The sequence below is a fragment of the Amblyraja radiata genome, chromosome 10 (assembly GCF_010909765.2).
Source record: "Amblyraja radiata isolate CabotCenter1 chromosome 10, sAmbRad1.1.pri, whole genome shotgun sequence".
NCBI classification, from domain to species: domain Eukaryota; kingdom Metazoa; phylum Chordata; class Chondrichthyes; order Rajiformes; family Rajidae; genus Amblyraja; species Amblyraja radiata.
In genome coordinates, this window is record NC_045965.1 from 25,005,720 (window position 1) to 25,032,092 (window position 26,373).

General features: G+C 38.9%; 2 protein-coding genes and 1 long non-coding RNA gene across 5 annotated transcripts in view; 2 read left to right on the plus strand and 1 right to left on the minus strand.

Moving 5' to 3' along the window:
• Positions 1 to 25,194, plus strand: part of klhl20 (kelch like family member 20) — a 56,153-nt gene extending 30,959 nt beyond the window's left edge. For 2 of the 3 annotated variants that reach the window (XM_033028374.1, XM_033028375.1), the window contains 9 exons: positions 1,022 to 1,180; positions 1,691 to 1,785; positions 4,086 to 4,201; positions 7,290 to 7,473; positions 9,538 to 9,681; positions 11,444 to 11,577; positions 12,219 to 12,427; positions 19,954 to 20,060; positions 21,020 to 25,194. In XM_033028374.1, coding sequence (XP_032884265.1) covers positions 1,022 to 1,180; positions 1,691 to 1,785; positions 4,086 to 4,201; positions 7,290 to 7,473; positions 9,538 to 9,681; positions 11,444 to 11,577; positions 12,219 to 12,427; positions 19,954 to 20,060; positions 21,020 to 21,104 — 1,233 coding nt within the window. In that variant the 3' untranslated portion in view covers positions 21,105 to 25,194. The remainder of the gene's footprint in view (positions 1 to 1,021; positions 1,181 to 1,690; positions 1,786 to 4,085; positions 4,202 to 7,289; positions 7,474 to 9,537; positions 9,682 to 11,443; positions 11,578 to 12,218; positions 12,428 to 19,953; positions 20,061 to 21,019) is intronic. The other variant, XM_033028377.1, reaches the window with a different exon arrangement.
• Positions 13,997 to 17,389, plus strand: LOC116977699. The gene is made up of 2 exons (XR_004413282.1): positions 13,997 to 17,122; positions 17,294 to 17,389. It is a non-coding gene; the product is annotated as an uncharacterized LOC116977699 (long non-coding RNA).
• Positions 25,195 to 25,533: 339 nt separating the features above from the next.
• Positions 25,534 to 26,373, minus strand: part of cenpl (centromere protein L) — a 31,502-nt gene continuing 30,662 nt past the window's right edge. The window contains exon 7 of the mRNA XM_033028378.1: positions 25,534 to 26,173. Within this exon, the coding sequence (XP_032884269.1) occupies positions 26,072 to 26,173 (102 nt within the window). The 3' untranslated portion in view covers positions 25,534 to 26,071. The remainder of the gene's footprint in view (positions 26,174 to 26,373) is intronic.

The following is a 26,373-nucleotide window of genomic DNA, read 5'->3' on the forward strand; positions in this document are numbered from 1 at the left end:
TTCTGAGTTATCAATTTATAGGGAATACAGACGACAACACAAAATTCTAAAAGATAAATATTGAAAAATTGTAAATAAGGTAGAAAATCTTGTAAATATCCCATCATGCAGCACTTTTAAGGCGAGAAACGTGATTCTCATCAGTGAAATACTGTTAACCTAACACATTAACTATATTTCACTCTGCATAGATGTTGCTGGGCCTGTGGAATATTTCAGTTTTCTCAGTTTTATGTTCTGAAGTTAGTTTCACCAAAATATGGGGCAATGGGAGAGATGAGAGGAAAAACATGACTGGGGATAAACACTTTCGATATTTGAAATTGGAGACTAAAGGGCCTGTCCCACGAGCATGCGACTGCATGCGGCAAGCGCGACCTAACGTGGTTGCTTGAGCCGTACGGCCTCGCGGGGCCGGTCCCACTTCGAACGCCGGAGCCGTATGGAATTGTGCGGAGCTGGTCCCGATATCACGCGGGGCTCCGAAAAACTGACAATGTTAAAAAATTCCGAGCGGCAACGGCCTACCGGCCCGCAGCTGCCTCGACACCGTACGCACCGCCTCGACGGGCATACGCAGCGTCTTGACGCCGTACATCACGCGCGAACTTCCCGCGACTTCGCTCGAACTTCACGTCACTCACTCGACCTCCGCGTGGCCCCCGCTTCTGGTTTGGTCGCGCTCGCCGCATGCAGGCGCATGCTGGTGGGACAGGCCCTGTACGGAGATCACTCGACCTCCTCGCGACCCCCGCTTCCGGTCTGGTCGCGCTTGCCGCATGCAGTCGCATGCTCGTGGGACAGGTCCTTAAATCACTTTATTTGTTAAAGGGTGTATTTCATTTTAAAGCACGACTGTGCTGTTCCTAGCAACGCAAGAAATTAAACGTTACTCCCAAATGTTCTTCTGAAGAGCCAGTAGCTTGAAAAGAAAGATATTTGATAGTAAATTACTTTTCTTTTTAAATGCTCCTCTTTAAATTGCTTAATTGTTTCTTAAAATACTTTCTTCTGCTTTCAGGTGATGGAGAGTGAGGAGTTCATGTTGTTACCAGCCAATCAGCTGATTGATATCATTTCTAGTGACGAGTTGAATGTACGGAGTGAGGAACAGGTTTTTAATGCAGTTATGGCCTGGGTTAAGTACAGTATTCAAGAGAGACGTCCACAGCTTCCCCAGGTGAGACGATGTCCAGGTGAACATCTGAATTCTTATATCCTGATTGGTTACATTTCCCAACCTTTAATAGATGTACGTCTGTTCAAATTCAGTACAGTTTCATCCTGAGATCAATTTATCTCTGAGCTTCAATTAAGATGGTAGTAGAAATCTGTTTTCGTCCAGTTCTGTTGATATTACTAAAGGCCGTAATATGAACTTGTTTACTTTAGATCACACAAATGCTTCAATATTCATACATTTTTTAAAATACTTCATTATTTTTAGGCAATAGAAGATAGCTTTGCTTTCACAAAAACACATGAAATATTTTGACAAATAAAACTTACTGCTTCCAAGAGTTTTAAAGGAAGTGGCTACTATAGTGATTACGGCCTTGGTTGCATCAACCTTAAATGATGTTTTAGTAAATATATTTATCTTAGCACAGATGTAAACAATAATTTCAAAATTCCTACTTCTGAGATACATTGCAATGCAGTTCTCTTCAATTAATTTTTCCCATCCCAGGTATTGCAACATGTTCGCCTACCATTGCTCAGTCCCAAGTTTTTAGTAGGAACTGTCGGATCTGATCCCCTCATAAAGAGTGATGAGGAGTGCAGGTATGTATTCTACTCTTCTATACATGCCCGAATGTGACCAGTAATATTATAAATCGGACTACAACAATTACTGTATATTTTGTGAGCAGTTTTGAATGTTTGGATACCCAGTTTGTTAGCTCTCAGAGTAAGTTATGCAGTTTATTACAAATTGTCATTCTAAAGTTTCAAGTTGACAAAGATGTACTCAAAGGATTAACTCATTTTCTTAATAAAAATGCACAGTAAAAAGCATGATTGCAAGCAACCTGCAGCTGTGTTCTATGGGAGCTGCACTATAAAGAACAGAAACATTTAAAACAGGTGAGAGTCGGAGAGCCCAGTCACATACTTGCTAACTATAGCTTCAAACAGAGTAGATATCCTGGCGGAGGTATTTTTTAAACCGATGGATGTACAATGATTGTGTCTTCAATAAAACCAGATGAGTCTGTTTCCATGTTTTATTACTATACAACTCTATGTTGTTTTTACTTTTAAAAAATGGGTTTGCACGTGAGTACACATTCCAATTCAGCTGTATGAAATGTGAGGAAAGAGGGGAAACAAAAAGCTGTATATTATGAACTATACTGCTGATGTATCTCTCCAGAATGGCAGTTTGAGTGCGAGTGTCCTGCCTACGCTTATGCACATGGACCTAAAAGGAATTTTAAGTGTGGGTATTAATACTGTGTGCTATTCTTCGAATAAATATTACAAACGTTTCAGTGAGAGAAAAATAGGATCTAATTGCTGGTTAAAATAGTCTCTCGCACAAACAGTGGTACTAAGAACATGCTGCGTTGAAAGAACTATTTAGTTCACACATGTTCATATTGCTTGTCAGAACTTCATATGTTGTCCCATGGGGAGTACAGTATGTCAAAGGGATTCTAAGCTGACTGAGTTGGTTTATATAGACAGTGAAATCAGGACAAGATGGCGACATTTTAAATTAGATCCTTTTTAAACTTTGGTATTTTAAAATGATTTCTTGATTTTTCTGTGAGCTTCCATTTACAGAATATTAAAGCTATTCATTGTCTATTAATTTTCTTCTTTTGGCCACTTATTCTAGAAACTTAATAATAGCCTTGCCTTCAGTACAGTACCATTTATCAAGGATGGTATTAACAAACCTCACAGTGCTCGCAATGTCAAGCAATGTGCTGAAATGCAGTGCTCAATATTTAAAGAGAAGTGTGATATTTTGGACGTGCAATTTTGTGTAATGTCTTAATATAAAGATATACCTTTTTATTGAATGTAGTGACAACTTTTAAACACCATTCTATTGCAATGAGGAAAAAATAGCTTTTCGTTTGAACTTGTACAAATGCAACGCTGCTTGGAGTTTGGTTTAGAATAATGCAGCATTGAAACCGGCCCTTTGGTCCACCACATTCATGCTGGCCATTTTTCCCATCTAGTCCTTTTTATTCAATGACTCTTCACTAGATGTTGCACCTGCGAGTGGTTAGTGTTAATTAAAGCGGACATAACCTGCATTCGATTTGTTTAATGTACAAAGATGTGATTTAATTGGATGATACAGTCTCTGAAGGAAATTAGTGTAATACAGGGTTGGTTTAAGACTAGAACTTTGCTTGCCTTGCTCAATCTGTACAGATTTACATTTTATGAAGTTGTGAGTACTGTTTTGCTAAATGGCACATTACCAAAAAGAAAATTGGAAACGGAAGGGAATCTACCCATTTTGGTCATAATTCTTATTTGCAAATTAATGTCAAGAAATCTAATAATAATACTGTAGTCTGATAATTTAGTCAAGGCCCCTCAGTACATGTGAGCATATCCCAGTAAAATTACAGCAAAAGATTTTTATCCATTTTTTCAAAAGAATACTGAACATTTTTTGATAAAATTATTTTGCTAATTTTTGGGTAACACGTTTAAGGTAGCTAAGCTGTCTAGAATGCATACAGCTAGTAGTAGTGCCTTATACAAATTCCACACCAATAAATATTTCCCATTACATTTGATTTTACATAGCAATAGTACATATATATTTCTAAAATTATTTTCTATGTCATAGCAACTGTAGGTGTAATGGATGAACCAGTGACTTGCTCTTGGGCATTTTGATCAACACTGCTGTGATACCTAATACAGAATGACCAATTGTTGCCTGGAGTGATTCTGGTCAGCATCTTCTTATGTTTGCCTTTGAAGCTGATAAGTTACAATAGAATGCACTGTTCATGTTCCTACTAGCTGTATTTGTTCTTTTATATGTACCAAATCATATTGTATATGAGAAAAATCACTATTTCGTTTCTTGTTTCCTTTTCACACAGAGACCTTGTTGATGAAGCCAAAAATTATTTGCTTTTACCACAAGAACGTCCCCTAATGCAGGGTCCAAGGACAAGGCCTCGTAAACCTATCCGATGCGGCGAGGTTTTATTTGCAGGTCTGTCATCTTGCATAAAATGTATGTTTTAACCGTTAGTAAAATATCAGCTTGTTTCAAGAGTTAACAAAAATACAAACAATAGATAACATTTATGACGAGCTATTATGCATGTTTTCAGATTTTTAAAATTGTATTGCAATGTAGCATAAGCTAAGATGAATCAAAGGTTTATGACAAGAAAAATTGAACAAATTAAAATGAGACAAATCCCCTGGACCTAATAACCTGCATTCTGGTCTTCTGAAAGAGGTGGCTGCAGAAACAGTCAATCCTATAGATAATATTTTATGAAATTCCCTAGATTCTGACGGCACAGGTTGGAATGATGTAAATGTAATCTTACAGTGCCCTCCATAATGTTTGGGACAAAGACCCATCATTTATTTATAAGCCATTATAAGACTGAGAAACACAAATAAAACTGTTAAAGACATCAGCCAAACCTTAGGTTTACTAAAATCAACTAAGTGGAACATGATTAGAAGAAAGAGAGCACTGGTGAACTCATTAATCACAAAGGGACTGGCAGGCCAAGGAAGGCCTCCACAGCTGATGACAGATGAATTCTCTCTATAGTAAAGAAAAATCCCCAAACAACTGTCCGACCGATCAGAAACATTGTTCAGGAGTCGGGTGTGGATTAGTCAATGATCACTGTCCACAGAAGACTTCATGAACAGAAATACAGAGGAGACACTGCAGGATGCAAACCACTGGTTAGCTGCAAAAATAGGATGGCCGGGTTACAGTTTGCCAAGAATTTCTTAAAAGAGCAACCACAGTTCTGGAAAAAGTTATTGCGCACAGTTGAGACGAAGATTAACATATCAGAGTGATTGCAAGAGCAAAGTATGGAGGAGAGAAGGAACTGCCCAAGATCCAAAGCATACCGCCTCATCTGTGAAACACGGTGGTGGGGTGTTATGGCCTGGGCATGTATGGCTGCTGAAGGTACTGGCTCACTTATCTTCATTGATGATATAACTGTTGATAGTAGTAGCATAATGAATTCTGAAGTGTATAGACACATTCTATCTGCTGAAGTTCAAACAAATGCCTCAAAACTCATTGACCGGCGGTTCATTCTACAGCAAGACAATGATCCCAAACATACTGCTAAAGCAACAAAGGAGTTTTTCAAACCAAAAAGAAATGGTCAATTCTTTAGTGGCCAAGTCAATCGCCCGATCTGAACCCAATTGAGCATGTCTTTTATAACTGAAGGGGACTAGCCCACAAAACAAGCATAAGCTAAAGATGGCTGCAATACAGGCCTGGCAGAGCATCACCAGAGAAGACACCCAGCAACTGGTGATGTCCACGAATCACAGATTTCAAGCAGTCATTGCATGCAAAGGATATGCAACAAAATACTAAACATGACTACTTTCATTTACATAACATCGCTGTGTCCCAAACATTATGGCGCCCTGAAATGGAGGGACTATGTATAAACACTGCTGGAATTTCTACATGGTGAAACCAAAATGTATAAAAATAGCCTTTATTAAAATCTGACAATGCGCTTTAACCACATGTGATTTTTTTCCATTACAAATATCAAATTCTATAGTACAGAGATAAATAAATAAATGATGGGTCTTTGTCCCAAACTTTATGGAGGGCACTGTATCTACTTGAAGTAAGGAGAGGAAAAGTAAGGTATTCCATACAAACTAACCAGATGTTATTGGTGACTATATGCTGAAATTCATCTTAAAGGGCAGAAGGCACATAAGAATCCTAATGTGACTGGGCAGATCCAGCATGTTTCTTTTTATGAAGTAAAAATAGTATTTAACAAGCTTGATATTTTATGTCATTGGTTTTTATAAGCAGGATAAATAAAGGGCAACAAAATGGATGTAAATCTTATTCTCATAAAGCTTTTGAAGTATCACAAAAAATTATTAGATAAACTGGAGGGTCACAGGCTTGATATAAAAGTACAGCTAGTTATGCTATAATAAGAGTTTCCACGAAACAAACTGGATACAATGAGAGGTATGAATTATGGAACATTATTTGCATCATGCAGGCCAAATTGGTTATAATGTGAATTTGACTGGGAACTAGAGAACTACTTAAACATTGTTTTGGAAATTGACAAGTACAAAAATTGCTGTCTTGAATTTAAATAGTACAGCTGAAAAAAAACTTATTTCCATGTAACCTTCAGGCAGTAATCAAAAACTATTGTCTCTTAAAAGAACACAGCTGCGGCTTTACAGCAGGTGGTCAAAGACGTTGAGGAACAATTCTATTGACACTTGTGCATCATTACTCAATTAAACAATGTAACATACAGCCCTTAGTAATTATTACTGTTGTAAAGATCTTTATTTTTGAAAATCTTGTGAGAAAAATAACTTTACTATTGCGAGTCTAAAACACTGTAGCCCTTAACCTCACAATCCCGTGCTTATGAATCTTTGAAAGTTTTTTACCTCAGTGACCTGCAAGTGCTCAGTCATGGAGTCCAAAAATTAATCCAATATCGGCTTTGATTATAGAAAAGAGAATAAAGAAAGTGCAGCACAGATTCAGGCCCTTCGCCAACAACGTTTGTGCCAAACATTATGCCAAGCTAAAATAATCTTCCCTGCCTGCACAAGATAAAATAACCCTCCATTCCCTACATTTCCATGTACTCGAAGGAAATCTGAATACAGTATATAATATATATTTTTTAAGAGCAAAAGGGATCCAAAGGGCTTTTCTGCCTACCCATGACTTCTGTCTTAATGCATTGAATTATAAAACATTGCATACAAACCTGGACACAAGTACACTGTTTTAAAGGCGGCCTTGTAGGTTTGAACCTTTGCTGAAAAAATTAATAGATGACATGCATTTGGGAAACTAACTTCTAAGATGTGATAGCTCGCAGTCATTCCTAGACTATCATGAGTGTTTGGTTTATGTTACATCTTCCCTGCCTGTGCTTGAGATAGACTTTCATAAGAGAATTACAATAAGGCATTCTTAGTTAACTATCACTTTCAACAAAATGTCATGGAGGCAATCAATGCTGAGAGTGACGGAATTATATGGCAGAATTTTCACATGTGAACTGTTGTTTAAGTTGGAGGATGGTGCAGTGGGGACGCAATTTCAAGTGTTGAGCGCTACGACCCGCAGACCAACGAATGGCGAATGGTAGCTTCCATGAGCAAACGGCGGTGTGGAGTAGGGGTCAGTGTGTTGGATGATCTTCTTTATGCAGTGGGTGGACATGATGGCTCGTCATATCTCAACAGCGTAGAGAGGTAAGGTACAGCCTTGTGTGTGGTTAATACACTCTGTGAACACACTTTTTTCTTCCCAATTTGTTTCTTACAGATGAATACTGTAATTATACACCAAAAATAGACCTGTCATTTATATTGATAGATAAGATTATACATTTCACCTCATTAATTTTACACTGTTAAAAACCTCACTTAATACCCACATTCAGTTTGGATTAAAACTATAATATTGGACAGGTGCATTGAGCTCATTTAAATCAGCAAAGTCTCATTACCATCTGTGGATGTGAAAAATGGGGACAGTTGAACCATAGATATTTTGGCAAATGTCTGATTCAATTAGACAGAACAACTCACGTGTGCACTTTTAGGAGAGATGTGACCTGAAAGCGGTTGAACTCAAGAAATTTCTGTGAGAGTTTCTCATTAAATCGCTGAGTTCGAGATGATTGGTCCCCATCAACCCAACCATTTTCCTTTTTACTCAGTATGATTATAACCAGCAGAAAGCTTTCTTTCACTGAGCACCATCACCCTCCCACTGATCCCCAGCTACAGAATGGCCAAACCCTGCCATGTCAGTTCTTTTCACCATGAGTAGATCGTGGCTAATACAGGGTTTGGAGACAAATGTTCCCAGAGGAACCTAAAGTGAGGATTAGTGATTGAATCAATTAACAAGCAGGTCAAGAACATTTTTTTAAAATAAGAAAGCTTAATTACCTCTGGCTTTGATAGCAATAACCTAGGATTCACAGCTGACTGAAACATAATTGGAGCAGCCCCGTAACTATTGCATTGAGAGGAGGATATCAGAGGCTGTGTTGCGTGTGGCAAATGGATCACATGAACCCCCAGATTAATTCCATTACCTACAAGGCACATGTCAGGAGTATAATTGAATGTTTGCTCTAACAAAAATCAAGATCTCAAGGAAATGTAGTTCTAGCAAAACATAAAGCTCAACTCTATGTTTGCGAATGCAAAGCAGTTCACTTGATTTACTAGCTTGAACTTTAATAGCAACTGTTCCTACCTTAAAATATTGTGTGCTATCTACAAAATGCTGTGCAGTTACTCATAAATGTTTCTTCGACTATCTCACCCAGACTCCACTTCTACTCCCTAGGAGGACAGCAATTGATGAAGAATCACACCAACACCAAATTTCATTTGAAAATTACACACCATCCTTATTTGAAAATATATTGTTTTTCCTTTACTGTGGGAATATGGCATCCAATACAATGCAGAATATAGCAATTCGAGAAAGAAACATGCCATCCCATTCTCAAGTATGTTTAGAGATGGACAATATATGCTGAGCTTGCGAGGGCCACCCATATCATATAAACTTTAAAACTAAGTGGAAAGGCTCTGTCAAAACTATTTCTCATACATGCCTATTACAATATCATTTTACCCAGTCAAATCCTACTTTTTAATACACTTCAATCATTGGCACTTTATGATAACATTTGAAATGGATGATACCTGCTTTCTGGTCTGTCTGTCTTTTGCCTTTGTATCTCTTGCTATTTTTACCTGACTTAAAATGCTTTATCGGATTTCCACCCAACTGGTGTAGTTGAGAATTGCATTTTGTTCAACTACTTCTGCATCTCTGTTTCCTTAAGCACAAAATAACATGTATGAACTATTGAATTTAGTACTTGTCCTTTTCCTTGCCCCCAAGTGTATTCTTCAGATAACTCCATGCAGTTTCAGGCATAATCACTAACTTCTGTGAGTAGACAATATAGGAAACTCAGTTATTTACCCCTGCAATTTTTGCTCTAGCGTAAAGAAGCACATAAAAATGTCTGCGTAAGCACAAAAAATCTAAAGGGCAAGAAATATTGGTCAACAAACATTAAGCTTTAATTTTATTTTTTAATTCTGCTATTTGATAAAACCTGGGAGTGAAATTTATTCCTTTAATGTAGCTTTTGCTTTTTTAATGCTTAAATTTTAAGATAAATAAATCTTAAGGTCACAAATTCCACTCGCAGTGTATTCTATTATTGCGAGTGCTTTGAAACTAGGCATATCTTTTTAATTTCTCAATAATTAAACTTTTAGATATGATCCAAAGACCAACCAGTGGAGTAGTGACGTGGCTCCCACCAGTACATGTCGGACCAGTGTTGGCGTGGCAGTTTTGGGAGGGTATCTGTATGCTGTAGGTGGCCAGGATGGCGTCTCTTGTCTGAACATTGTGGAAAGGTAAACTTGTGGAGTGTTTCTTCCTAACCTGATCTGATAGCAGTAATTGTGTGGTGCAGTAAGTGGCATAGCAAAGTTGGCCTGTCAACATGCTGCCTTATGGAGTAGTAGAGCACCGGTGTGTGTTTGTGATTCCTCTCTGTGGGATCTGCTCTCACACAGGCTATTAGCGAAGGGAAGCAAGACATTTCTCCATCACGGGTAATTATACAATGCTTCAATGCCCCTTCATTGGTTAAAAATTAAAGTAGTCTTTGTAAAGCTACGGAAGCATGATGTATAATTCCCCAGCATATATTTATCTTGAGGGGAGGTTTATATTTGAGGTAATGCATCGCAGGCAGTCTGTTGCCTCAATGGAAGTTCGTAATCTACATTGGATACGTTAAAACTCGAAATGCTCATATTTGTGAGTCCATTCATGATACAGGTAGTATGCTTGCTCATGATTCTAAGTGTTGGGGGCTGGGATTTGCCTGTATAATTTTCTCCACTTATTTTCAAATCCTAGATCCTTTTGCTGGTAGGCAAATGTGAATAAAATATATAAATAATCACTTTTAATAATTTCATGTGCAAAATATGAAAAGTATTACTTCAGTAATGCATCTTGATGTTTTGCTTTATTTAAGATGAAAAAGTTCTGATAAATAGTTTTTGCATCCCTTTCCGTTTTATCATTTTCCCTTTGTCTATTTCCCTTTCCTCTGCTCCCCCCCCCAGCCTTAATCACGCAGTGATTGACTCTGAAGAGCTGTGGCTGTGCTCTTATTATGAATGAATGGAGGAAAATGTTTTTACGTTTAAATTATTAATCCTCCCTTAACATGAAGGTTAACCATCCCTTAACGAAACATCCTCCCAATGATCACACTGTGGTGAGCAAGTTGATACAGTTCAGCAGGCTGGCTACATAATCATCTTTGAAAACATTCTTCTATAGTTTATGGGAAAATAATTGTGTAATCAACTTTATGTACTGTAGCAGCATCTGTTCTATTTTATGTGGAGTTACTGATAATTATGCAGCATTATTTAGTAGCTATTGAGAAACAAATTACTGTGGGTGCTAAAAATCAGAAAAAAGAACAGATATCACTGGAAATATTCAGCAGATCTGGCAGAATCTCTGGAATGTGAAACAGAGTTAATATTTTAGGTCAATGACCTTTCATTTGGACAGAAAGATCATGAATGAGAAATGCTAACTGTATTTTTCTCTCTGCAGACTGCCTGATCTGTTGAATATTTCCATCATTTTCTATTTATCATTTTGGTATTGCCAGGTATTTTGAATTGACTGAGTCTCATTGTTTTATATTTTATGGATGCTTGGCCATGTGCAAGATGTTCCTAAAACAAATGAGTTTTAATCTTAAACACTATTGACGGATTATTTTACACTGGTTGGCCACTTTTCCAAGAATTGGTGAATTTATGGCAGGCTTAAAGATCATCAATCAGTATTGACTTAGAGAAACACTCCTTGCAAGAAGAATGTAACAAAATCAATACTGTCTTAATCAAATTTTAAAGGCCGCCTTTAAGTTGGTCTTCATTCAATTATGCCCTTACTCCAACTATCGTACTCTGCATGATTTTAAATATGCAACATCAAAAATAAATTCAATAATGTATAGTTGGCCAATTTGATTCAACTGAGAAAATGGCAAGAGATCTTTCAGTGCAGATGGTTGGAAATTCGATCTTTGTTTTTAGTGGTTTGCATAAAGTGATAAAGGCAAAAATATTTCCATTCTAGGTTTGACCCAAAAGAGAATAAGTGGGCACGTGTGGCTTCAATGAGTACCAGACGGCTAGGTGTGGCAGTTGCTGTGTTAGGTGGATTTCTTTATGCTGTTGGTGGATCTGATGGTACCTCTCCCCTTAATACTGGTACGTTTATTTTGTGTGGGAAGATGAATTATCTCACATTATTATAACAGTGTCTCATTAATCGATCTCTCTGTAGACCATGATTTACCACGAGAGATGGGAGAGAATTACGTTTTAGAATGTCATATTGTAAATGCATTTTTATCAAGACCTGGAAACTAATTAAAGTGATTGTAAACATTGTGTGACCAGCCGAGTCACTGAAAATTCTTCTGTTGGTGGCAACCGTCCAGTTGCCTCAGTGGCAAGGATGAAGACTGACCCTCCGTTGTACTATTTTATAGGTCGTTTTTCACCATGGGACTAGAGGGGGCTGCAAACACTGAGCTGCAATGAGCCATTTATTGCACAATGGGATAGATAAGAATTGACAGCCCACAAACGCAATATCTTTGCGTCAGTATACAAAGTACAATGTGCATGGGCTAGGGAACTCACCAGGTTGTTAATTCAGCTCCTAAGCACTGAATAAAAATGGTTTACAATCCAATATCCACTGGAAAGTGACATTGGGATTTGAAAATACTCTGAACAGCATGGGAGATTCACAACTATGGGAAGAGCCGGACTTCACAGATCAGTCTAAGAGTCCATGGTATCACAGATACTAATCAAGAATGGCTTGTATTTTCTGCCTATAGTTGAACGCTACAGTCCGCAGGAAAACCGATGGCATACCATTGCACCAATGGGAACTCGCCGGAAGCACCTGGGATGTTCTGTTTACCAGGACATGATTTATGCCGTTGGAGGGAGAGATGATACCACAGAGTTAAGCAGTGCTGAGAGGTTCAATCCGCGGACTAATCAGTGGTCTCCAGTTGTGGCTATGACATCGCGCAGGAGTGGGGTGAGTATAGAGTCTATTCAAGAAGACATAAATTAGGTTCCAGAATGAAATTGCAATGATTCCTAAGAATGCTCAAATAGAAAGATACTGAATATTCTTCTCTGTCCCTAAATGGCATCGTTGGGAAAAGGGGAAGTACAACGGGATCTGGGGGTCCTTGTACATCAGTCTATGAAAGTAAGCATGCAGGTACAGCAGGCAGTGAAGAAAGCGAATGACATGTTGGCCTTTATAACAAGAGGAGTCGAATGTAGGAGCAAAGAGGTCCTTCTGCAGTTGTACAGAGCCCTAGTGAGACCACACCTGGAGTATTGTGTGCAGTTTTGGTCCCCTAATTTGGAGAAGGACATTCTTGCTATTGAGGGAGTGCAGCGTAGGTTTACAAGGTTAATTCCCGGGATGGCGGGACCGTCATATGCTGAGAGAATGGAGCAGCTGGGCTTGTACACTCTGGAGTTTAGAAGGATGAGAGGGAATCTCATTGAAACATATAAGATTGTTAAGAGGCAGGAAACATGTTGGGGGAGTCCAGAACCAGGGGCCACAGTTTAAGAATAAGGAGTAAGCCATTTAGAACGGAGACGAGGAAAAACTTTTTTTCACAGAGAGTTGCGAGTCTGTGGAATTCTCTGCCTCAGAAGGCGTTTGAGGCAGGTTCTCTGGATGCTTTCAAGAGAGAGCTAGATAGGGCTCTTAAAAATAGCAGAGTCAGGGGATATGGGGAGAAGGCAGGAACGGGGTACTGATTGGGGATGATCAGCCATGATCACATTGAATGGCGGTGCTATCTCGAAGGGCCGAATGGCCTACTCCTGCACCTATTGACTATTGTCTATAAAGCGGGACGGCTGCTGTCAAGAAGGATTAAAGTAAAATGGCCATTTTGGCAACAACCATCACAGCCTGAAATGTCTGTAGATGCCGTGTTAATCTTTTATAAAATAAGGTGCCAGATTTTGAATGGACTAAAATATAAACCAATTTTCAATGAGTCACCTGGATTGTTGCCATTGTTCGGATACACTCTGTTGGCCTTTCATGTGGATTTAGTGCAACCCTTATTTTGCATCTCAAACCCATATGAATTACTCTCCCAATAGTTGCCCTTGCACCCTAATTTTGGCTCCATCCTATGTTCGACTGAGATTTCTGTAACAAAGAGAGGGATAAATTTAGAGATATAATCAAATCTGGAAGCTGTATTTTATAAAGACATACAGTACATAGTGCAAATATAACATGTAGCAATAGGTGTAACAATAGGCTGCAAAAAGACAACAGTTGTAACTTGTGAGCAGGTCAATACTTTGCTTTCTGATCTCTAGCCAATATTCTCTACCGTTCATCGATATTTACCCAAAAATAGATGCTTAGAGCTGAGATGAAGTGAAGATTCAGACCATAGAAACTCATGAAGGCAGTGCTAGGATAGTTCCAGAAGGAACTGCAGATGCTGGAAAATCGAAGGTAGCCAAAATTTCTGGAGAAACTCAGCGGGTGCGGGTGCGTTTTGGCCCGAAACGTTGCCTATTTCCTTCGCTCCATAAATGCTGCCGCACCTGCTGAGTTTCTCCAGCAATTTTGTCTAGCTAGGATAGTTCCTATGTACATACACTTTAATTCCTGTAAAATAGAAAATAACAAAATAACCTTTAGAAACTCCATGTAAGTAAAAATACATTTTGAACAACATGGAAATAGTTTCTATCCTATCAAATTCTTTGAGCATCAAATGTACATCAATTAGATAACCATATGTTCAAGGGAATATAAACCAATCCTATACAATTTCAGTAGGCAGTTACCTAATATTCCCTATATACCCATTTATATTAGCACTATGTACCTATCTTAAGAAAATGCATATTCCCAATTTGCTTGCATCTTTACAATGTCGGGATATTTAGTAGGCTCAATTTTGATTTAACCTTTCATAATGGAGAGTGTGTTAGAATTTATATTCTTGAGTTTGCCTGATACTAGATAGCTGAACATGCACGTTATTCTGAGCTCAGTCACAGGAAGAGATTACCAGGCAGACAGGAAAAAGTTCAAGGATGAGAAATGCAACATCCCTTCTGACTTCTGGGAATCTCTGGCTCATGACCACTGAAAATGGAGAAGTGTCACTGATGGTATTGAGAACCTTCGGTCCATGCGTCACTAATTGCATCTTAAATACCCAATGGTTTCAATTGGACGGATGTTTTCACTTAAGATTTCTATCTAAATTATTTGTGACTAAAATAAATCCTTTTGAGCTTTTCATCTATTTAACAATGTGCTAAAATTCAGAGCTAACTAGAGCTTTATAAAGGTTCAGTACAACTTCCATACTTTTGTACTCGGTACTTCTATTTATAAACTCAAGGTGCCATTGGCTATGCGAACTACTCTCTCAATCTGACTGACTTTCTTCAAAGATCATACACATGACCCAACCCCAGCAAAGATCAGATCCCTGCAGTTCTCTGTTCTTTTACACTCTTTAGAACTTTGTTTTTTAGAATTACATATCTTGAGACAAGATGTATCACCTCACACTAGGTAGTGTGAAACTCCATCTGCTATTTATCTACCCATTCAACTGCCTGAATGTGTCTTGTTGCAACTATTATCTTTTAATATTGGTATTATCTTTGCTGCTTGCCGCACTCTGGGTTTGGTGTTATCAGCATATCTTCCTCGGGAAGGAAATGTGCTGTCCTTACCTGGTCTGGCCTCTCTGTGACCCCAGAATTTGTAATAATTCAGAAACATTTGAAGAAACAAAGATGCAGAGTCTTGACTCGTAACATTGACCTTTCTTTACCTCCACTGATGCTGCTTGACACACTTGCAGTAGTTTATTTTTGGTTGCCTTCTGAAATGGCCTAGGGGGTCACTCAGTTGTACAATAACCACCACATTAAAACAGAAAAAGACATGAAACCTGACACACTGAACAACCTAGGTACCAAACTCATTCACAGCAAAATCAATCTCTGACATCTGAGGACTGCTGTGTAAAGTGAGAGTGTTATCTTGCATACCCCTCAACTAAGTAATTCTACTAGTTGTTCTTGTAGAATTATGTCTTATGGGCAAGGTGCAAACTCCTCCATCACAATTGTTGAGAATATCCTGTCCATCCAGCAGGACAAACCACCAGAGTTGATGGTACTGTGGTTTGCACACAGGAAAGAGTAATCTTGGGAGTCCTCAGTTTTTACTCCAAACCCTGTGAAATGTCACTATAGCAGTTCAAACACAGACAAGCAAATTTCATCCTGACTATCCATTTACTGCCCTCCCTTAGCTGATGAATCAGTAATACCCTACAGTGAACAACACTTGGCTAAAGCTATGAAAGTAACTGGAGTATAAAATGTACTCCAGAGGGAGGGTTTCAATGTCCATTGCCAAGTCTGGTTTGTTAGCGCCACTGCTGATTGAGTAGGCTGACCCATGAAGAATGTAGCAGCCAGACAGAGCCTGTGCATTGAGCCTGTGGAAGCAAACACTTTTAATTAAGATATGTACATTATGTGAAAGGGATGGACCCAGAACAGACCTGCCAGCTGAAAACTTGGCACACATGAGCTACAGTTGACCATAGAGACAGCAGGAATTTGCACCACCACAATCAATAACCTCATGGTCCAGCATATCCCTCATTAACCATTAGAGACCAGCAATTGGATCAAGCTTGCTTAATTGAGGTGTGCATGAGGGCATGGCAGGGAATGGCATCAGGCTTACCTAAAACTGAGGGACTAGCCGGGTGAAACCACAATACAGAGCAGTCCCACAACCAATGGATCATATGAAAGCTCATTTGCTTTCTGAATGTTTGGTCGTGAATGATTGGGGTAAATTAAACAGCTAATAGACTGAGGTAGCTCCACGTCATCCTCATTCTCTGTGATGTTAGGGTTCAACATGAGAGTACGAATCATTCATAAGCATATTCAGCTAGAAGTGTCAAGTTAGATGATTCATCTCTGCTTCTTCCTGAGATCCTTAATGTCACAAAAAACAGATTTGTCTACTTCGACTTACTCCATGTGATACAAAGAAATAGTTGAGAGCATTGAATACAGCAAAGACAACGGGACCAGTCAACACCCAGGCTTGTAATACTGAAGGCTTGTACTCCAGAAATAACTTTGCCTTTAGTCAACCTGTTGCAATGCAGCATATGGAATCTATCCAGAATGGAGGAAAGAAGCTATTAATATGATGGCTTGTATGCTATTGTACAATACCTATAAGATGGTGATACATTTTGTGACTGTCGAAAGATGGTCACGAGCATTTGAGGTAAAAAAAGTGTGGTGGTTGATACTGCCCCCTGTATTTCTCTGGTGCTGATGTGCAGTGAGTAACATATCCATTGATCCATTGTTCCTCCAGATAGACGGAATTCACATTGGAATTCCAGGAGAGACACAAAATGCTGGAGTAACTCGGCGGGTCAGGCATCGTCTCTGGAGCAAAAGGACAGGTGATGTTTCGGGTTGGGATCCATCTTCAGGCTATTTTTCAGAAGGATCCCGACCAGAAACGTCACCTATCCTTTTATTTCCAGAGTTGCAGCCTGACCTGATGAATTACTCCAGCACAGTCAACCGTGAGTCCAAGACTTGATGGTAAGTTTGGAAGTGCCTAATCTTGCTGTGATTCCACAGTATTGTAGTGGATATCTTATCTCAGGTACACAAAAATGCTGGAGAAACTCAGCGGGTGAGGCAGCATCTATGGAGCGAAGGAAATTTCCTTCGCTCCATAGATGCTGCTGCACCCGCTGAGTTTCTCCAGCATTTTTGTGTACCTTCGATTTTCCAGCATCTGCAGTTCCTTCTTAAACACGATATCTTATCTCAGTTCAGTTACTAGGCCTAATCTAGCACAGAAATTAAGAACGCATTTATATTCATTGGGAGTGTAGTGCACAGATGTAGGAGACAATGCAGAAGGGAAGAAACAAAGAACTGCAGATGCTGGAGTACCTCAGCGGGCCAGCAGCGTCTCTGGAGAACATGGACAGGTGATGTTCGGGTCCGGACCTTCCTTTGATTCTAGTAGGTGGGAGAAAAGCTTGAAACATCTTAAGACTTAAATGTCTCAATGTCTGCCAGTTAAATTGTTAAAATCACTGATAGACAAAATGCCGTTCTCAGTTTTGCCAGGGATATTTTAGGGATGAGATCATAGCACAATAGCCCAGTGGACAATGGTGTGAAGATAGACATTCCTCATTTGGCCCAGTTAAGCGAAGGAGGGCTGCAGGTGGCAATTTTGAGCTGTGACCCAGTCCAATGTGAAATGTTGGTGAGGGACAAAGATTTGCCAAGTCCTCTCCAGTTCTATTTGGGCGTATTTCCAACACCTCATTTAATTATTCAGAGCGATGAAATGAACTTGGTTGTACATTTTCCATCTTATTGCTTAAAGTCCTCTCCTGCTCTCTCCTGCGGTCCGATTGGGCTGTAAGATAATGTTCAGCCAAGTATCTAGTAGCATGAGTTCTGTAACACGTCTAATAAGTATAAGGTATGATGAGTGTTTTAACATATGATGAGTGTTTGACGGCACTGAGCCTGTACTCACTGGTATTTAGGAAAATGAGGGGACCTCATTGAAACGTACCGAATAGTGCAAGGAATAGAGGTTTTATTTACAAAGAAAAATTGTGATTTTCATTTTGGGGGGGATGGGATAGAGGGGAGTGGGGGAGCAGGGGGATAGAGGGAGAGGAGGGTGATAGGGAGGAGAGAGGGAGGGGAAACTGGGGTAGGTGAGGAGTGGGAGGTAGGGAATGGGGGGATAGAGGGAGAGGAGGGCAGTGGGGGAGGTGAGGAGGGTGAGTGGGGGAGTGGGATAGAGGAGTGGAGGAGCATGGGGATAGAGGGAGAGGAAGGGGATAGGGAAGGAGAGGGAGGGGAAAGTGGGGGAGGTGACTGGGGGAGGAGGGGGATAGAGGAAGAGGAGGGCAGTGGGGGAGATGAGGAGGGGGATTGGGATAGGGGGGAGGTGAGGAGTGGGGAAGCAGGGAGATAGAGGGAGAGGAGGGGGTAGTGAAGGGAGAGGGGTTATGGAGGGAGGGAGGGAGTGATTGAGGGGATGAGGGGAAAGGAGAGGGAGAGGTGAGGGAGTGAGTGGGGAGGGGAGGAGGTGAGGGGAAAGAAGAGGGAGGGTGAAGAGGAGGGGGAGGGAGTGCTGGAGGATGAGGGGACGGAGGAGGATAGGGGTAGGAAGAGGGAACTGCGAGGCGCAGTTGGGGGAGGGTTGCGTGACTCGCGTCACAATGGGGATCTCTGGCGGCACCACGGGAACCGGCCAGCCGTGCCTGCGCATTTGGGGGCTATGGGTGAGTGGTAGAATATTGCATAGGGGGAACAGGGCTTAACGGGTCCCAGTTGGGTCTATTAGGTCTAACTTTACTGCACCTCATTTTCAAAGTAGCTTTTTCATGTTACGATCATGTTTCATGTTCACGTATATAAACGCCTCTTAAATACCACTATTGTTTCTCCTTCCACCACCATCCCCTGTCGCACATTCGAGCCACCCACCACTCTGTGTGTGGGAGGAAAAAAAACACAGCTCTACACATATCCTTTACATTTTGCCCCTCTAACCTTAAAACAATGCCCTCTAGTCTTTAACATTACAACCCTGGGGAAAAAATGATTCTCATTGTCTGCCCTATCTAAGCCTTTCATAATGTTATGTACTTTTTCAAGCTCTCCTCAGCTTCTGACGCTCCAGAGCCAACAATTCAAGTTGGTCCAATATCTCCTTCTAGCCAATACCATCTAATTCAGGCTGCATTCTGGTAAACTTCTTCTGCATTGGGTGAAGACCAAGTCCTACAGAAGCAATAATTTCAAAGCCATGTAATGAATACATGAATGAGCGCAGGTAGAGAATTAAAAAACATAGGAACACGCTGGAACTACAAGATGCAGGACAGAGTAGTTGATGGAAATTGGGGTGGGGGCCAGGGATGAGAAAGTAAATGCTGGAAATACCTAACATATCAGGCAGCAACAGTGCTGAAAGGGGGGCCAAGGAAAGAGCATTCACGTTGTGGCCCTGTTTCCACCACCACATACAAGAAGCGACAAGACAGACACCATTGTGCAGATGCCGAGAAGTGTGTTCAGCTCTGGCTGAATAACTTCTAATCTTGTGTGTGGACTCGATAAGAAGTGCTGAAAGAAAAACTAAGTTAAGGTCATAGGTGGATGATCTTGGAACTGGTCAGTTCTGATACAAACAGGTAAGGTACGTTATTTGAAATTATTGAACACTGGCTTATAGGCATATTGCTGCATTATTATAAATTCATAACATTTGCATTATTAAATATGATAAAACAAAATTCTTCAGTGCTTAAAATATTTGTTCAGTTTCCTCAAAAATGTAAATTTGGTATTGACTGCAGCAGGATATTCTTTAATGAACATATTTAATTTACATAAATGATCGTTCTGTATATCTATAGAGGAAGAACATTGTCACCCTTTTTTCTTTCATAGGTTGGCCTTGCAGTTGTAAATGGGCAACTGATGGCAGTGGGTGGATTTGATGGTACTACTTACTTGAAAACTATTGAAGTTTATGATCCAGATGCAAATACATGGAGGTGAGCACAAAGAGATTTCTTGCTTAAATAGATCTACTGCCTGCATCCTGGTTTCAGTACATTTTTGTATTGAATGAGCATCTGGTGAGGAATGTGGTAAACGGGCCACAAAATTTGAATCTAGTCTGTAAATTTTGTTCTACTTGTAGCCATGTTAAAAGGGAAATTAGAGCTCTTGATATGACTATTTAATGCACGTGAATGCCAGCACGTGAATGCCAGGGATTGGACAAGCTAGATGCAGAAAACATGTTCCCGATGTTGGGGGAGTCCAGAACCAGGGGCTACAGTTTAAGAATAAGGGGTAGGCTATTTAGAACTGAGATGAGGAAATACTTTTTCACCCAGAGAGTTGTGAATTTGTGGAATTCTTTGCCTCAGAAGGCAGTGGGGGCCGATTAACTGGATGCATTCAAAAGAGAGTTAAATAGAGCTTTTGGGGCTAGAAGAATCAAGGGATATGGGGAGAAGGCAGGAATGGGGTACTGATTGTGGGTGATCAGTCATGATCACATCGAAGGGCCGAATGGCCTACTCCTGCACATATTTTCTATGTATTTTCTATATATGTCTACATTACACTATATGATGTACAACAATTTTGAATTGTAGTGAAGTATAATTTCAGCATTGAATGTGGAAATGTTATTTGTGTCAGCATGGCTTAATTGATTATATTATTTCTTTAATCTAGTGACCAAACCAGATATGTCCCATTTATTTCCACATAGAACATCAGTTCATCTGGGGTTTTTAACAGTGCTAATCCAGATTACAGTGCCATGGACTGATTTATTGATAATTGTATGCCCAAACCCTGATATAGTTCTGTTAAGCAAGTTGATTTTCATTTGTGAAAACTTGCAGAAGTTATATGTTATTAATTTTTTTGTTTATTTTATTCCTTATCCCCACCAATCATTTCCCCTCCTTCCAACAAACCCTAACCCTTCAAACAGGTTATATGGAGGAATGAACTATCGCAGACTGGGCGGTGGAGTGGGTGTTATCAAAATGACACACTGCGAATCCCACATATGGTAGAGCAGTAAAGTTTGTTATCCTTGCTGCTATTGGATGCTGTAATTGTTTAGGAGAGTACACTTTCTTTCTGGTATTCGGTTCAGTAGAATCTAGCTGCTGATCAATCAAAGTAGGAGATATTCAGAGCTCCGTGCAATATGTGATCAACGGGAAAAAAATGACTTTTGTGTTGATCCAATGAACAGTTCCAATGATATTGCAGATTGATGCCTATACAAGTATTGTGTGTACGGAAGCTTTCATTCAGAACACCTCAAAAATGGGCAGAATAGAAAAGTTGCACAATTGTAACTTGAATGGTAGTGATGAAATCGATTTTTTAATCGTCATCTTTCAAGGAATTTGAAATGAAAGCGGATGTTGGTTTACATCTTTTGGAGATGACTATCAAAATATGGAAATAATCTAGTTTCTTTCAGACTGAACAATTCCACGTACTCTTAAGAAATAAAATATTTATGGTGAATGTTAAGTTGGAGCAAATGCAAACTCGATTCCCCCCCCCCCCCCCCCCCCCCCGCCTATGGAGACCCTAATACTAAAACTACCCATTGCTACTTTTTTCTGATGTTTAATAATTTTTGTGTTTGGTACAGTGATAATAGTATTTTATTCAGGATACATGCAGGAGGAATAGTCCTGAACTCCCTGAAATATAGCAAAACTGGAATCTTCAAGGGCATTGTGGTCATGAGAGAGTGAACAGTGATTATTTCCCCCCTGTAATTCTAAGTGCATAGCGTGATAGTGCACTTCACATTTCTTGAGTATATTGTCATGACTAAATAAGATGCGTTGCTGTTCCTTCTGGAAGCCAAAAATGTTTGGAAAAGATGTGCGATGTACTGTAGAAAGGTTTATCTTAAAGCAGTATTTTCTGTTACCAGAATTCCACTGTTTTACTTGTAATTGAAATGAAAAAGTTGCCCATAACCACCTTGCTACCAGTGGACATTGTTTATTTTGCATTTGTTTCATGTGGGGCATTGTCAGCTTTGGGTGGATGTTAAGTGGTTTTAAAAAAATCATTGTTATGTGACTGAAGTGGATAATACCAGTGCGATGCGCCTTATGCTGAACAGTCTCTTTTTAGAGGCTACACAGCTCAATCACCAGGTGTATCAAATAAATGTTCAGGTGTGCTTTTAAGTGAAGATCATTAAGAGAAGGAAGGTAGGTCAAGCATTTAATCTTAATTCATTGAATTGATCTTGTCAATTATATTTTTCTTCACAGAAAAGTAACATTACTAATATTAAGCGGGGCATTGATGTATGTTTTAGGCTTATAGCACTATGTATGTTCGAAGAAAGCTTAAGATGTTCTAAAATATTGACTTGCAAAATGTTAAATATTGATGGAGAATTCCCCAGTTTACCATTTTTATGTTATTGGAATATGGAAATGGGGGAGAGAGAAATTAAATGAAACCTCATATTATCCAGCTGTTTGGCTTTTCAAATCAGATCTGATTAAGATGTTTACTTTTTCTCTTGTTGCATTCAGAAAGAGCACAATATCTCTGCACCTATAAAAATAGTTTTTACATTTGGAAAAATGCTTCACGCAATTGATCACGTCAAGGATGGTAACTTAAATAACCAATTATAAAATGGTAGCCTCCATAATGGGCGGAACAAGTTTGATTTATTTTCTCCCGATAATAGTTGTTGAGCAGCATGTCACTGAACAGTTTACATAAAGATGATTGATGGATTAGATATGCAGGTTTACTCGACACCTATTTGCAAAGATGTAATGCTGTTCTTCTGTAATGCTGTAAGTTTTCCATTACTTATCCCATAAATCTAACGTCATGGGCTGCAGTTTGTATTAAGTTGCCATGATCAAAACATTTAATTGGGTGTACAGTATTTTTCACTCAATAACATTTCATTTTTATAGGATTTAATTAAATTCCAATAAAATGGTTCCTAAGTATTTTATTTTAATAGCCCTATAGCATTCATTTTTCTTAATTGTTGAAAATCCCATAATTGTTTATTGGTTTCACTAGAGTACTGTACATTTGAATAAATCATTTTTACAACACTTTGATAAATTGTGCAAATATCAGTGGACGTCTTTGTTTAGATGATTGCAGTTTTATATCCACCTTTTTTTATTGATGCATTCAAATGGTTTTCAACATTTAGTCAGATACCAGGAGTGTTTTCAGTGAATTGGTGTGAAGAAAAGTCATCCTCCAGTATCCTCCTTAGGTAAATGTCTGTCTTAAAGTTGACCCACTCATTGTAACTGCAAACAAGCCTTTCTTCTTATTTCACATTTTTCTCCCAACAGATCCCATGTAGACCTAATTTCATAGAGCTACAAAGCACATAAAAATGCCCTTTGGCCTCTAAGTCCGCACAAACCTCAAACAAATATTAGCAGTAATTTGCTACCGATCATATTTTATTCTTCCTGCATTCCCATTACCTCCCTCGGATTCTATAATGCACCTATGCAATAGGGGTGATTTATGCCAGCCAATGATCAAACAATCTGCAGATCATTGGGATGTAGGAGAAAATTAAGCACCTGAGGGTGGCCCCAGCAGTGAAGAGCATATGTGCAAACTGCACATGTTGACATAGCACAGGTCAGGATCGATCCCAGGTTGTTGGTAGTGGCTTTACTAGTTGCACCACCAAAGTTGCTTGTTCATTAATACTGCATTTTGTATTATATGGGCAGAAAGAAAAGGCATCTAGTACTTTTCACGATCTTGAGATGCTCCAAAGTGATTTTCTTTGTGGATGTAATCCCCATTGTCGTGTAGGAAACACAGGCTTCTTTGGCACTACAAAGTCCAGATAAACAGCAATTTGATAGTAACCAAAATCTATTAGGATTGTTGGTTGAAAGATGTTTGCTAGAATACTCATGATCTTTGTATCTTGTGACAGTTAAAATAAAATGTTCTGTCTTAGACAGAACTAAAGATATAAACACAAAAATAATGAAACGCTCTAATTCAAGGCAGTCTTAAAGATGGTCCATTCAATTCATTTTAATATGACATTGCTCTTGGAAAAAAAAGTAATCATTTGCATTTGGCAATGAAGCTCCAGAGTTACAGTATATGTCCACAAGCATAAATTATCCAAACTACTGTAATCTCTTATCACATCGCAGTCAGCAGGTTTAAAACTTAAGATCAAAATACACTATAAGTTGGATGCTGCAAATGCAAATCCTATTTATTTTCATTACAGCTGTTCTATACAATTTATGGAGTTTGGGGTTTTTGCATAGCACATACATTTCTCGCTAAAGCAGCCAATCCTAGAGTATGCATGCCTGCAGCTGGGCTTGAAGTACGGTGCTCAAATCCGTACTTATTAATAATTATTCTTAGCTGCTTCAAGATCTATTATGTTGAGAGACTTTAAATCAGATTGCTACATTTGCTAATGTTAACACCCTCTCTTGTTTAAAAAAAATGTTCATTAAGCTTTCATACAGTTCTCTTTTAAAGCTCTCCCTTCTATTTAGTGAACTTGGTAATTTCTTCAGGTTGGATTTGATTTTAAAGCTGCTATATTTTATCTTTCTCTGCCTATCACTTAAAACTACTTCCAGAATGGGTTTATGCTTGGTTATCCAAGTGAGTAGATTGCAGTAGTTGTGGTACTTCATTACAATGGGCAGCATAACATTGCACAGATCTGAACCACTGGAAAATATTGTACAGCTCAAATGTTTAGAATGTGGTTGAAGGGTTATGTCATGATTTAATAAATTATTTTACTTGTTGTTTTTTGCTGCAAGTGATACCAGAATAAGTGCTTGTTCACAGCTGATTTCATGTTTTTTTTTTCCTCTTTTAAACCCTCTACTTCTACCATGGATTTCATTTAAAATAGCACTGTGTAGAATTAAGCAAAGTAATTGTCAATTGTTCACATTTTGCCAATTTCCTCAAGTTCCAAATTCGTCTGGGAGCATTAGATTTCAGTGTGTTGGCAATTACATCACCTGCAGGTGCTAATTTATTTTATCAGTGCTATTTTATGACTTTTGTAAGCAGTTATGAGATGTTATGTGCACTTTCCACAAATAAACTGTAAATGTTTTGGTACAATAATTGTATGGGCCTATGTAATCTTTCCTTAATACAGCTTTTCATTTCCTATAGTTAGATTAGAGGCACAATTGCTACAAGCTTACAATTCCAAAATTCATCTTATTCCAAATGATCATGATCAGGAGATGGGGAGGTAATAAATAGCTTGAACTATCACTATTTTGCGCAGTTGAACTGGACATAGTCAAAGTTGTATTGGTGTAGTAGCTAACTTAATCACAGGATTATTGAAGGAACTGGTTAGAAATTATATTCAAGCTATACTGATGGGCTAGGGAATTCAGGTTGCTTATTTCAATTGTTTTCTTTAGAGTGAAGGATTAAAAAAAAAATGTCTAAGGTACTACAACTTTATTAATAAAGTGAACTAACAGCTTCAGAAGATTTGTACAGTAAATAATGAGAATGCAGGAGAGATGTAGTTCCACAATGTTTATGAAACTTAAGAATGGGGTTAGTCATCTTTAAAATTAGAACATTTAATTTTACATTTTATGCTGCTTAAGAAGTTACACACATAAAATAAATTTAGAATTCACTCAATGGTTAACATTTGTGCAAGCATTAAGGTGTGAAAACAAAGTTTAATAAGGTTTTGTACAACACTAATTTTAAAATGGGATATGGTCCCTCCATTAAAAATGGTCAGGCTGACTGCTCTAGTTTCTATGCTGCACAAGGATTTAAAGAATAGCAAATTTCTTGGAGAAAGATATTGCATATAATAATAGAGGGAACACTTAAGTCATATCAATCGACCTGTAGTCATCTTCTCCTTCCTGTCAGATCAGTCTTGATTCAGCCCAGTAACTTCCAGAAGATGAATAACATTGTTCGGCTGTTGTGACACTGAAGAACTAGTTTTTGATCACATTTAATCCATACTAGTGCAAAGACGGGGTCGGTACTGTATCTGATGAAAAGCCAACTCAGTTAGGAATGGCAGCACGTGGTCTATATGCTTGCTGCTGAACAACTGTAAGAGATGGAGAGATTTTCAGTACAGAAAATATTCTGCTTATTTCCAAGGTTTGCAAACTTTAAACAGCCCTATCATGATTTGTTAATTTTGCCTTCACATTTTTCATTCTAATTAGTATTGTGATGCACCACTCAGGTCCTTCAACAGTAAAACTGTATGAAGCCGAGGGTAAGGAAACAAGTCACTTTACCTCA